The sequence below is a fragment of the Oncorhynchus tshawytscha genome, linkage group LG08, assembly GCF_018296145.1.
Source record: "Oncorhynchus tshawytscha isolate Ot180627B linkage group LG08, Otsh_v2.0, whole genome shotgun sequence".
NCBI lineage: Eukaryota > Metazoa > Chordata > Actinopteri > Salmoniformes > Salmonidae > Oncorhynchus > Oncorhynchus tshawytscha.
In genome coordinates this window covers 26,034,300-26,049,024 of record NC_056436.1, presented here as the reverse complement: position 1 = coordinate 26,049,024, position 14,725 = coordinate 26,034,300, and the positions used below count along the sequence as shown (strand labels likewise).

The 14,725-nt window shown below is 41.3% G+C and overlaps 1 protein-coding gene across 2 annotated transcripts in view; it reads right to left on the bottom strand.

Annotated features, from left to right (window-relative positions):
• LOC112246785 (protein jagged-2-like) overlaps nucleotides 1-9,696 on the bottom strand; it is a 32,691-nt gene extending 22,995 nt beyond the window's left edge. For both annotated transcript variants that reach the window (XM_024415324.2, XM_024415325.2), the window contains exons 1-2: nucleotides 9,401-9,696; nucleotides 8,482-8,802 (exon numbers count right to left, since the gene is read on the bottom strand). In XM_024415324.2, coding sequence (XP_024271092.1) covers nucleotides 8,482-8,802; nucleotides 9,401-9,466 — 387 coding nt within the window. In that variant the 5' untranslated portion in view covers nucleotides 9,467-9,696. The remainder of the gene's footprint in view (nucleotides 1-8,481; nucleotides 8,803-9,400) is intronic.
• Nucleotides 9,697-14,725: the final 5,029 nt, after the last annotated feature.

Sequence of the window (14,725 nt, the reverse complement as noted above, 5' to 3'; positions counted from 1 at the left end):
CACACACTGACAAACAAACACACACACACACAGAATGTGGAATGCATTACACAAGGAACACATGATGATAACACACACACACCAGAAAAGTCTGGTGGGAGGAGCTATAGGAGGAATAGTACCAAAACTATCAAACCCATGGAAACAACGTGTTTGACTCCATTCCATTTATTCCATTCCAGCCATTACAATGAGCCTGTCCTCCTATAGCTCTTCCCACCAGCCTCCTGACACACACACACACACACACACACACACACACACACACACAGATACACAAATACACAGATACACCGTTTGTGAGTGAATGTGGATGCTGCTGGTGAGAAAATAGCTCTTGGTTCCCACACTGCTGTCACTGATTAGCTGGATATAAGCCCGAGGGAAGTTAACAAGTGCAAATACTACTGTAGGGATAACAAATTGAAGTTGAACCACCGGCACTGAACACATTCTAATACAAAACAGGTGATTAAGCTGTTAGCTCAAGTCTCGCTGCTGTACTTACTGTACAGTGATATCATTCCCCTGAAGTGGCACACAAATACTGAAACAATTCCAAATCTAACAGCAGCAGGTTTCTTAAACTGAAATTCCTGGGGAGTTATTTGGGTACCAGTACACCAAAGCCAGAAAGGAGCTGGCTTTCTGTCAGGTGATTGTGGCCAGTACAGCCCATTCCACCAAAAGAAGGTCGGCGAGGTAGATTACACAGTACTGGTCAGATTAGAGAGAAGGGGTGAAAAAGGAGCTAAACATTTCTGTAATTTGGATTCTTGGATGCTCAAAGCTGTTGGAGGAAACTGTATATTTCACAAATATGACTTCTAATAATGCTAAACTGCTGAGTATATGGAAGGCAGAGAAGTCTCGTTCTTTGATCTCCCATCCCCCAGTAGTGACTTATACCACAGTCCCCCTTTATCACTTCTATTTAAACAAACCCTGTACGTAACTGAAGTCTGCATTAATCTAGCTAGTATGGCCTCTCTCCAGATTGATCCGAAAACACATGCCACTAACTCTGGCCCTTTCCGAATGCAAATAATTAACTCTTTAAAGGTCCAAGGACATACAGTTGGCTTTATCTTCACCTTCCCCCAAAAGTAAACCTTCCATTGCATCATCAGCTGTCCCAGTAATGGGCCCTCAGTCAGTCCCCCAGGAGACAGATAGGAGGAGGAGACAATCTGGCCACAGACATCTCTTTTATACAGCCACAGATAACTCAAAGGTCCAGATCTGAGTCACATAAACAAGTTCATCACCTCAGTGTGTGATGTGATAAAAGTAGATGGAGTATTAAATCTACAATACATATTTTTACATCACACAATGAGCATTCTTCATGAAAAGCTCAGTGGAGGGCATAGCACAGTGAGAGGCTGCCTCCCTGCCCCTCTGCTGTCCTCTCGTGTCTCCCCACTACTACTGGCCTTTGAGTGATCAGACTACTGCCTCCCATTCTCCTTCCTGCCCTGTCAGTCAAATATGACTGGCTATGATTTATGAGGCTGGGGAGCCCAAGGCGTCATCTATGATATGGAGTGATAATAACAGTGTGATATCTTATTCAATCTTCCTTAAATCATAAATGTCTCAAAGACTGACTTCCAATCAGCCAGTAGTCTCTCTGGGCTCTGACTCACTGGTGGGCTTCCTGTGTGTATGTGTCATTGAGGAGAGACTGGAGGCTGGGAGAGGCTCGTGCAAAGTGTGCGGCTGTGGGGTGCATGTCTGACTGTAGTGCAACCTGATGGACCAGGCCAGGGCAGCAGTCACAGTAGTTGTCACTTGACACCTTCCAGACCATTTTACATGAGTCAGAGGGATTTGAGCCCACTCCTCACTGTCTTCACCTGTTCAATGAATAAATTACTGTACCCCTTCCATCGCCTGTGTCTCAACCCACTACAGATACAGTAGTACTGCTTTAACTAGGGGTTTTCTACATTAAAATCAAGAAGATGACTCAACTCAGCATTATCTTTTAAAGGCCCAGTGCAGTCAAAAATGTGATTTACCTGTGTTTAATATACACTGAGTGTACAAAATATTAGGAAGACCTTCCTAATATTCAATTGCACCCCCTTTTGCCCTCAGAACAGCTTCAATTCCTTGGGGCATGGACTACAAGGTGTCAAAAGCGTTCCACAGGGATGCTGGCCTATGTTGACTCCAATGCTTCCCACAATTGTGCGAAGTTGGTTTGATGTCCTTTGGTTGATGGACCATTCTTGATACACACAGGAAAATGTTGAGCGTGAAAAACCAGGCAGTGTTATAGTTCTTGACACACTCAAACCAGTGCACCTGGCACCTACTACCATACCCCGTTCAAAGGCACTTAAATATTTTGTCTTGCCCATCCACCTTCTGAATGTACATAATCCATGTTTCAATTGTCTCAAGGCTTAAAAATGATTCTTTAACCTGTCTCCTCCAATTCGTCTACACTGATTGAAGTCGGTTTAACAGATGACATCAATAAGGGATCATAGCTTTCAACTGGATTCACCTGGTCAGTCTGTCATGGAATTATTTATTTATTTATTTAACTAGGCAAGTCAGTTAAGAACAAATTCTTATTTACAATGATGGCCTACACCGGCCAAACACGGACGACGCTGGGCCAATTGAGCGCCGACCTATGGGACTCCCAATCACGGCCAGTTGTGATACAGCCTGATACAGGAAAGAGCAGTTGTTCCTAATGGTTTGTAAACTCAGTGTATATTTTCACACTATGAGGTTGGAATAAAACTGTGAAGATGGGAAAATTATGATAATGACATTTTAGTTTAAGACCTGTTTTAAAAGACAGCCTGAAATTTCTGCCTGTTAAGGTGGGATGGAGCTTTGGCATAAATTAGTTAATAGACCAATAAGAAAGGGTTCCAAACCTTTTTGAAAACAACAGGAAACGTTCAGTTTTCCCCTCCACACTCAGACCACTTCCAAATAGTCCTAGCAAAAGTATTGCTTGAGAAACTGCCCTTTGTTTATTTTTGACCCTTTTAATTGAAAACAATCACAGTAAGGTACTTAATTGTTTCTCATGAATGAATTGATATTGAGATAAAAACCGCTGCATTGGACCTTTAACACTAATAGCAATAGGGTCTCACAGAAAGTATGCCTGACATCATTCTAACACCCAATTAACAACTTTAGTAAAATATTGAGATGAGAGGGGGAAAAACAGCAACACCTGTCATCTCACACCTGTTAGGATATTGAAATGAATAAAACATGTGGGTCCCAGTAGGGTACAGTGAGGCTGGCTAATTTAGCACGTTATTAACAAAAAAGCCCCACTCTAAATAAGGCATCTCCTACACAGGATCCTCATTCTACAAATTACATCAAAACAAATCAAATAAAAATATGCTAAATGACCCAGTATATTTTTATTAGCCAAGCTGTTGAAACTCTATTTCTCAGGGTTTCCTTCAGTCACATAATTGAGCTTTCCACATGGTACAGTAGGTCTTGCATCATCTTTTCCAATTTAGTAACAAGAAAAACAAAACATTTTTTTATCCTCAGTGGTTAACACTTTTCATGATTAACATCTCAGATTATTCTGACACCAAGATTACAAGCAATGACAACTTTTGGAGAATGGCAGCATGCTCAAATTCTACATATATGCACCAAGTAGTGAGTGCCCTTGATGATATCCTGATAAAGACAGCCTGACACACCCTCTGCCATCCCTCTCTATAGAGCAGCATTGTCTTTAGTTTTCCCAGGACATCAATGCAGCCATAAATCAGCCTCCTCTGCCAACAGCCCATCACTTCAGACAGGAAACCCAACACCATCTTCTTTCTCCATCCCTCCAGTTGTTTTTATAACACCATAAATGCAGATAAAAACATAGGTATAAACTCATTGTTTGGCCTGAAAGGCTCAGTGACAAAAGGGAAGCCTCCTGTTCTCCAAGGGCTTGGAAAACTGATAACCCAGGTTGGGAAAACCCCAATCACTCAGCACAGCAGAGCAAACTCAGCTGGGTTTAAGACCCCAATCACATTGGAATCACTATCAAACCATGTATTCTTACACATGTATTAATGTGCACCCACTAGACTGGCAAACTGTGAGGCTCTCAAGCAATTAAAAAATATATATATATTTAACCTTTATTTAACCAGGTAGGCCATTTGAGAACAAGTTCTCATTTACAACTGCGACCTGCCCAAGATAAGGCAAAGCAGTGTGACAAAAACAACAACACAGAGTTACACATAATAAGCAAACGTACAGTCAATAACACAATATAAAATCTGTAGAAAATAAGCACACACACACACACACACACAAACAGCCTGATAACTGCTGGATGATAAATTGGAGTTAGATCCTGACTTTACAGAGGTTCCCTGCAACAACAAGGATTGAGTAACTAACTAGGCTACCAACAATTGAGAAACCCTAATGTGGATGAACCCTCACCCCCTTCACCCCAGAGGAGAGAGCAGAGTTACAACAGCATTCCTGAGTTCCTGTGACACACAGACAAGCTCACTGAACCACTCAACTGGGTAATTCCACCAATTCGATGCCTTTTGAGAAGTGGAACTTTGTAAAGTTTTTACATTCTGTCATAAAGAGCACATGTTCAACTTCATTAAAAAAAACATGTTTTCCCATTTCATAAATGTTTTTACATACAAAGTAGTAAGTGCCTATCAAGTGCCAAATCAAGTAACATGGTTGACAATTTCATCTTAAATCAGCCATAAATCCCCTTGTGACAGGAGGAATGGAAGCTTGTGTGCAACAGGGAGTGACATTGTTCAAACATTTCTATCCTGTCTGTCTATGGGTAAGAGTGTTGACGTGTTATGCCAGACCCACTCAGTTTTCCACCACAAAACACCAGAAAATGGCCAAAAAGAGTAGAAGCAGCTCACTTGCTTTAACACTATGATTTGACTATTAGATGTTCAATGTTTCTTTTGTAAAAATAAAAAAAACATAAAAAGGAATAGTTTCACCATATTAAAATGAGAATTCAGTTCAGGTAACAGGGTTGACCTTAAAATGAGGGACAGATATAAATTGATAACTTATCAAATTAAATAAATAATAATCTTCAGAAATAACTTTATCAAAGCAACAAAATAACCAGGGCTTTACAATGATGGTGAAACTTGGAGAAATGTTGGGGTTAAGGGGGTTAAAATCTTCCTAGAGGTGACCCAGGGTTGATGGAGGGATAAGTCAACATGCTGAATTTCAGCATTTAGCACTAAGTCTTTAATCCTATGAAAAATCTGATTTATTGAATTCTCAATATGGTCTAAATTAAAGGGCACTTCATTTAATATGACAGGCTTTTAAAATGCAATATTGGTGCACAATTTGTACTTAAAATATCAAAGGGATGCAAAAGGTACTCATTTCTTGAAAAGACCCCACTATAGTCAATTATGACCTAACCATTTCACGATCAAAAATACAACCTGATGACAAATTATCAGAATATTTCACCACCAAAGTATAAGACAGACATGCATACAAAATGCCAATACAATGCTGTTACAGTGGGCATCTGCTGAGGTATTGGGATAGAGAGATGTGGTGTGTAAAGGGAGGTCTCAGCTAATGATATACATAAAGTCTAGGATTTAATTAGCCCTGAACACAAAGCAGCAGAGGGAGGGAAGGAGGCTTTGCTGTAGTCCTCCTGGCCTGGTGGGCTGGCTGGCTCCAGCAGAGCTCCAACAGCCATGTGAACAGGTACTGAGGGCAAGTGGAAATGAAACTTACTGGCTGTGAAATAACATGCTTTAATCACAGCTGCACTGAGCTCAGCAGCACCTGGCTGCAATACATGCATTCCATTAGCATTTATCACACACATGCACACGCAAATGGGTGCAAAAGTGCAAACACACAAACACGCGGAAGGGGAAGCAAGCACACACACCCAAGCATCCATACAAGCACGCACGCACACACACACATGAAAACAGGCACGCATGCACACCTATCCACAGAATAAAACACACAAACAAATAAGAAATTCATCAATGTGCTATCCCTCATCCCAACCTCATAACAGTGTCTCCAAAACATTAAACATGCAGCCAGTAATCAGACATTTTACACGGCTGGGCTACAGGCAAAATCAGGTCATCTAAAGTGGAACCAGAGGAAGTCACTCGAGTCGGGTCATGGCGGCAGCAGAAAGATGAGCAGACCTTTCCTGACCACAATTAAAGGAGCACAGGGCTTTAAACAACACTATCCCTCACCTTTCCTTACCTCACACACACTCACGTAATGTAGCCCTGCCTCTCCCAACTAGAGAAGCGCTACCAATGCTTTTAGGCTTATTAAAGTGACCTAGAGACAGAGAGGAGGGGTAGGAGGCAGGGACAGAGGATTAGATGCTGTGAAGCACGTCAACCCAACAACAACACCCCAATACTGTATGGCCTCTGACTGACATCAGACCTCTGACGAGATTCGTTTCAGCCACCATGGTCATTCAAACTAAACCCTATCACAAGAAGTGACTTTGTTGACAGGGCTGGTATCATATAACCGTTTAACCAACGGTTGTGGAAAAATATGGCCAGGGTTAGAGGGGCACGGAAACAACCACAAAAATGGAGAGTAACTGCCCCTCATTCCTATGATTTACTCCCATGGGGGGATGGAAGGACAGACTGCCTCTAAATATACTACAAATAAGAGAATTAGGAGGAGCAGGGAGCAAATTAAATTGATGTTTTTCTTGTGGAGTCAAACACAGAGTCTTAAGTGACTGAGCCGGATCCTAAAAATATCTCTCCCTCATGAGTCGTGACTGAATTCTCACAGAGGAAAGAGAAGAGGCAGCCTTTCTCTCTTTACCGGCATCCCTCCCCCCTCCATTTCATGAGAAAGATTTCACTAAAAACACACACAGGGTGAGAGGTTAACCATGAGGAAATGATCGAGTGGCAGAAAAAATACATTTTTCTCTTTAATTCATGTCAGGAGCTAGTGGCCCAGAAATTCTGACCATACTGTCATAGGCTACAAGGCATGCCTTGATAATATGAACTCTATTAGGGTTATCAGTCAACAACATACCAGTATGCTGTATATGTTGTTTACTACAGAGGTCTGTAATTTGCTTTGAAAGCAAACTGGGTAGCTTTTCTTTTTCATGTAAAAATACATGTGGAAAGAGGGGGTATACTAAGACTATTAGGGGTCTCCTAGCAACTGACAGCAAGCCTCAAATCAAATTTAAACTGCAGCTGTCATGTAGTGTTAGGAGTGTGAGGTTGCTGGCCAGCTTAGCACACCCTGATGGTTTCAGGCCCAACACTAAAAGTACACAACACTAGACATGCTGCTACAATAAACCAACAGTTACAGTTATTAATGGGAGAAAACATTATTTACCATCTTCTGGACTTTTAAAAACAATTTCGAGATCAATGTCTGGACATTGAAAAGCACATCCACTAATATGCCCTTGACTGGCCCATCACAACAATGGAAAACTTGAAAGGGTTATCTCGGCACTACAATCCTCTCTTTTGTCCAGTCTACATTGAGGATAATACTGACCCGACTCAGTGAACCTGAGAGGCCAGAAGTAAAGGCATCCCCTAGCACAGATCTATAGGGATCTTCTAGGATCTCACTTATTTGAGTATAGTGGTGACACCGATATCCACTCCCTATGTCACACACAACTTAGTGGTAACCGTATCTGCCCAGGGCCCCAGTTACTACTTCCATCTTTCCCTCCCCTGACAGCTGACCACAAGGACTGATGAATGGATAGGTCACACAGCCAACCAACCACACAACAATCCTCACATATCTGGTCCAAAATGTGCAGCGAGATGTTGTTCATGGGGAGAGGTATTTGTTCAATATCACTCTTGATGACTTGAGAGCTTCCATGTCTATGTGCTGGACTGTAGGCCTATCTTTGTTTGGTAGAAGCAGCCAAATATAGGAATTGCAGATTAGTACTATGTTACTATGATGATGTACAAATGAATGATTGCAACCACCATGTGCACAATTGTACTTTGTCAGCAATTTCGATTTTCAGACGTTAGGAGAAAGGCACAGTAGCCAGTGTTTTATGGAATCAAAGCAAAAGCAAATATAATAGATGTAATTTGAAAAGATATGAGTAAAATTGTATGTGTTCTTGACATTTGTGCTGTGTAAAATAGGCACACAAAAAAATGAGTTTTTGTGGAATGCACTAAGCCAGAAACCATGTATGCCATGAGAAAACGTTTTATACGTTATTATTTACAGACAAGTCTCATAAACTGAGGTGTTCTCCAAAGTTGCCAAGTGGCCACTGGCAATGAAGATGGCACACTTACAACCTCATCCGGTTTGGACTTGACTAGTGACTATATTTGACTATTAATAAGTAAATGAATAAAAGCAGGACATATGCAGTGGATCAACAGATGTAATAATGACTTGTCGTCAACTTACCGGCCAAGCGAACTGGAATGGGATGACAATCTTTCCACTGTCGTTGATTCGGTTTTGGTTGTTTTTGGTGCTCTTAAATTGAAAAGTATTCCCACCGATAACGTTAGTAGATCCAGTTCCATAGATGCACAAGCCTGAGGTCGTGACCTCCGTTTGGTATTCCTTTAGACACACTCTGAAGTACGTATCACACTCATCCATGCTACAGTGGAGATCCTGCGCGTTCCTTTCTCCGTCGCAGCAGTCCCCGTCCGACAACTGACCGTTAGCGTTCTGTACAGCAGTCAACTGCAGCTCAAAAGAGCCCGAAGACTGGGACACCTACGAATAGCATTTGAATATAAAATAAATACACGAAGCGCGTACCATTTTTAAGTAGGCTACAGAAGGTTATGCATGTTCTACACCTGAACTTTTATTTTTTTCAAAATGTTTAGATGTTTCAGTCTGAATGCTTTTCTACACATCATTTTAAGTGATGCTAGTGGTGTTAGACCTACTTGCACATTATATTTATAGTAATGACAGAGGATTTGGGCAATTGTTTGTTTTTCATTTATAATTATTAGATATGATTAATGCTGCTTTATACAACAAATGTATGTTTTTTTAAACATCCGATTTTTACCCACGGAAATAGATACCTAGATTAGCCTATAACACAGGCATGTAATAACACACTGTCTATACATTGCGCTGATTGCCTTGATCCAAGAAGAATGCAAAACGAATTCATCCATAGGGAAGCTCCAAAGTAGAATTCCAAGATCACATGATTTAACTACGTAATTTCATTAGGAATGGAATTCTAAAAATTAAATTCACAAACTGAATGAGACCTCGTTGTGTGCATGATACACTCGCACAACTGCGGATCAATTCGTTTGATCTGTCAATATAAAAAGAAAAAAGTTCTTACCTCAGTCCACACCATCAGAAGACACACTATTGACAGACACTTCGAAATCCCCATACAATTCCACATGTCTCCGTTTGATTAGTGTATGATACCATTAGGAAAATGTCTTTATTTCTAAGAATCTGCCGTTTTTGTATGCTCTTCTCCTGGCATGCACAATGAGAAAGCGTGATCTATCCCCCTACTATCTCTCCGAATGAAGCAGAAACATAAGATGCGTACTACTAAGGACAGCGGAGGCAGCGCACTGCTGGTCCAGACCAGAAACACGGTCGAATCACTCGACAGCAAGGCAAGCGGTCGGTTTCACTCTTGGTTTCACTGTTGAAGCCAAGCCCGGGTATGCCTCTTTGATTGACAGCTAAACAAACCATTTGCAAACTCTTGGCTTAAACAGTTGAGGAACAGCCACGAGCCAACCATAGAGGCGGGGGGCGGAATGCCATGCAAATTACGCCTGAGTTTGGTACGATTTTGATAAGAAAACATAGTTTGTCTAAACATATATTTGTATGTTTTTCCTTTTCAAGATCAGTCCACAGTTTTATACCTGACTATTTCTTACAAACAATGCTTTCTTATGTTACTACAGAATAAAGGTTGAAGTTACGGTGCAATGGATGATTGTTGCAAAAATAGCCTGGCATGATATGTGGCTTGAATCAATTGTCAGTATTTACAATTACAAGACATTGATGTCCAAAGTATGTGGAGAGTGGTCCAAGATACAGATACAGGACACCTGAGAAGGCATCTTCTCTTGCATGTAAGTAGAGAAACACATATCTATCAGCCCCCTCTACTGTTTATGTTGCAGGACCACTGGGTTTAGCTCTATACCCACAATGAATTAATATTCTTGATTATGTCTTATTATTAGGACACACTAAGTAGACTGAAGATAAGTCAAGAGTAAGACCATACACACACTTGGGACTCAGAAGACACTTATAGTATTGTTGTACAATTAATGACAAATCCTGTACACACTTGAAAATAGAGACTGGAAATAACCCACCAAAAATATTACTCATTCAAATTTCCATTAGGTACCCATGAACTCTATTATGTGCCTTAGGTACATTTCTCAATTATCTCTTAATGAAATAGTTCAAGCTTGCCAAAGAATAGCCAGGAAGAGCATTTTTGACCCCCGTTCGCACATACTCTGCATGCATTCTTGATGTGCAATGACTTAAATAAAAGGCAACAAAGATTAATTTGCTTTCTCCCCTTTCAAATCAAATCACATTTTATTTGTCACATGCACCAAATGCACATGCACCAAATACAACCTTACTGTGAAATGCTTACTTCCAAGCTCTTAACCAACAATGCATCTTTAAGAAACTAAGAGTTAAGAAAATATTTACTAAATAAATGAAAGTTAAAAAATAACACAATAAAATTACAATAACGAGGCTATATTCAGGGAGTACCGGTACTGAGTCAATGTGTGGGGGAAAGGTGAGTCGAGGTAATTAAAGTGATATGCACATGTACAGTAGGTAGGGGTAGTGACTATGCATAGATAATAAACAGCGAGTAGCAGCAATGTAAAAAAGAAAGGGGGGGACATAGGAAATAGTCCGGGTAGCCATTTGATTCATTGTTCAGCAGTCTTTTGGCTTGGGGGGGAGAAGCTGTTAAGTAGCCTTTTGGACCTATACTTGGCGCTCCGGTACCGCTTGCCATGCGGTAGCAGAGAGAACAGTCTATGACTTGAGTGGCTGGAGTCTTGCAAAATGTCTTAAAACCTGTTTTTGCTTTGTCATTATTGTATGTAGATTAATTAGGGGAGGGGGGGCAATTTGATCCATTTTAGAATAAGGCTGTAAACGTAACACAATGTGGAAAAAGTCATTTTTTGTATGTATGCATGCATGCATGCATGCATGTATGTATGTATGTATGTATGTATGTATGTATGTATGTATGTATGTATGTATGTATGTATGTATGTATGTATGTATGTATGTATGTATGTATGTATGTATGTATGCATGCATGCATGCATGTATGTATGTATGTATGTATGTATGCATGCATGCATGTATGTATGTATGTATGTATGTATGTATGCATGCATGCATGCATGCATGTATGTATGTATGTATGTATGTATGTATGTATGTATGTATGTATGTATGTATGTATGTATGTATGCATGCATGCATGTATGTATGTATGTATGTATGTATGTATGTATGCATGCATGCATGTATGTATGTATGTATGTATGTATGTATGTATGTATGCATGCATGCATGCATGTATGTATGTATGTATGTATGTATGTATGTATGTATGTATGCATGTATGTATGTATGTATGTATGCATGTATGTATGTATGTATGTATGTATGCATGCATGCATGCATGTATGTATGTATGTACAGTGGGGCAAAAAAGTATTTAGTCAGCCACCAATTGTGCAAAAGACGAGAGAGGCCTGTAACTTTCATCATAGGTACACTTCAACTATGACAGACAAAATGAGAGAAAAAATCCAGAAAATCACATTGTAGGATTTTTTAGGAATTTATTTGCAAATTATGGTGGAAAATAAGTATTTGGTCACCTACAAACAAGCAAGATTTCTCGCTCTCACAGACCTGTAACTTCTTCTTTAAGAGGCTCCTCTGTCCTCCACTCGTTACCTGTATTAATGCCACCTGTTTGAACTTGTTATCAGTATAAAAGACAGCTGTCTACAACTTCAAACAGTCACACTCCAAACTCCACTATGGCCAAGACCAAAGAGCTGTCAAAGGACACCAGAAACAAAATTGTAGACCTGCACCAGGCTGGGAAGACTGAATCTGCAATAGGTAAGCAGCTTGGTTTGAAGAAATCAACTGTGGGAGCAATTATTAGGAAATGGAAGACATACAAGACCACTGATAATCTCCCTCGATCTGGGGCTCCACGCAAGATCTCACCCTGTGGGGTCAAAATGATCACAAGAACGGTGAGCAAAAATCCCAGAACCACACGGGGGGACCTAGTGAATGACCTGCAGAGAGCTAGGACCAAAGTAACAAAGCCTACCATCAGTAACACACTACGCCGCCAGGGACTCAAATCCTGCAGTGCCAGGCGTGTCCCCCTGCTTAAGCCAGTACATGTCCAGGCCCGTCTGAAGTTTGCTAGAGAGCATTTGGATGATCCAGAAGAAGATTGGGAGAATGTCATATGGTCAGATGTAATATGGTCAGAATATAACTTTTTGGTAAAAACTCAACTCGTCGTGTTTGGAGGACAAAGAATGCTGAGTTGCATCCAAAGAACACCATACCTACTGTGAAGCATGGGGGTGGAAACATCATGCTTTGGGGCTGTTTTTCTGCAAAGGGACCAGGGCGACTGATCCATGTAAAGGAAAGAATGAATGGGGCCATGTATCGTGAGATTTTGAGTGTAAACCTCCTTCCATCAGCAAGGGCATTGAAGATAAAACATGGCTGGGTCTTTCAGCATGACAATGATCCCAAACACACCGCCCGGGCAACGAAGGAGTGGCTTCGTAAGTAGCATTTCAAGGTCCTGGAGTGGCCTAGCCAGTCTCCAGATCTCAACCCCATAGAAAATCTTTGGAGGGAGTTGAAAGTCCGTGTTGCCCAGCAACAGCCCCAAAACATCACTGCTCTAGAGGAGATCTGCATGGAGGAATGGGCCAAAATACCAGCAACAGTGTGTGAAAACCTTGTGAAGACTTACAGAAAACGTTTGACCTCTGTCATTGCCAACAAAGGGTATATAACAAAGTATTGAGATAAACTTTTGTTATTGACCAAATACTTATTTTCCACCATAAGCAGCTTGGTGAGAAAGCAACAACTGTTGGTGCAATTATTAGAAAATGGAAGAAGTTCAAGATGACGGTCAATCACCCTCGGTCTGGGGCTCCATGCAAGATCTCACCTCGTGGGGCATCAATGATCATGAGGAAGGTGAGGGATCAGCCCAGAACTACACGGCAGGACCTGATCAATGACCTGAAGAGAGCTGGGACCACAGTCTCAAAGAAAACCATTAGTAACACACTACGCCGTCATGGATTAAAATCCTGCAGCGCACGCAAGGTCCCCCTGCTCAAGCCAGCGCATGTCCAGGCACGTCGGAAGTTTGCCAATGACCATCTGGATGATCCAGAGGAGGAATGGGAGAAGGTCATGTGGTCTGATGAGACAAAAATATAGCTTTTTGGTCTAAACTCCACTCGCCGTGTTTGGAGGAAAAAGAAGGATGAGTACAACCCCAAGAACACCATCCCAACCGTGAAGCATGGTGATGGAAACATCATTCTTTGGGGATGCTTTTCTGCAAAGGGGACAGGACAACTGCACCGTATTGAGGGGAGGATGGATGGGGCCATGTATCGCCATATCTTGGCCAACAACCTCCTTCCCTCAGTAAGAGCATTGAAGATGGGTCGTGGCTGGGTCCTCCAGCATGACAACGACCCGAAACACACAGCCAGGGCAACTAAGGAGTGGCTCCGTAAGAAGCATCTCAAGGTCCTGGAGTGGCCTAGCCAGTCTCCAGACCTGAACCCAATAGAAAATCTTTGGAGGGAGCTGAAAGTCCGTATTGCCCAGCAACAGCCACGAAACCTGAAGGATCTGGAGAAGGTCTGTATGGTGGAGTGGGCCAAAATCCCTGCTGCAGTGTGTGCAAACCTGGTCAAGAACTACAGGAAATGTATGATTTCTGTAATTGCAAACAAAGGTTTCTGTACCAAATATTAAGTTCTGCTTTTCTGATGTATGAAATACTTATGTCATGCAATAAAATGCAAATTAATTACTTAAAAATCATACAATGTGATTTTCTGGATTTTTGTTTTAGATTCCGTCTCTCACAGTTGAAGTGTACCTATGATAAAAATTACAGACCTCTACATGCTTTGTAAGTAGGAAAACCTGTAAAATCGTCAGTCTATCAAATACATGTTCTCCCCACTGTATGTATGTGTTGGGCTTTAGGTGAGAGTATATTTGTCCAGGCCTCAATTGTTCCTTGACTAGCACTATTCATTCTCGCTGTTGATAATTCTAATGTTATAACTTCATATAGTAACTGTAATCATTGGCGGATTGAGAGAGAGTGGGGTGATTTCAACCTAAGAGTCAACATCCTTTTCGCAGTAGCGCTGCCTGCCAGTAGTATTTGAGAGATTCAAGGAGCTATCATCGTTAAGTAACATAGCAGATGCAACGCATTCAATATTTCCTTCATGCATTTAATTGCAGGGCACTCCCACATCATATGATGGAATGTGCCTACCTGATTTAGGGGACACTGAACAGTTGGGAGTTGGGG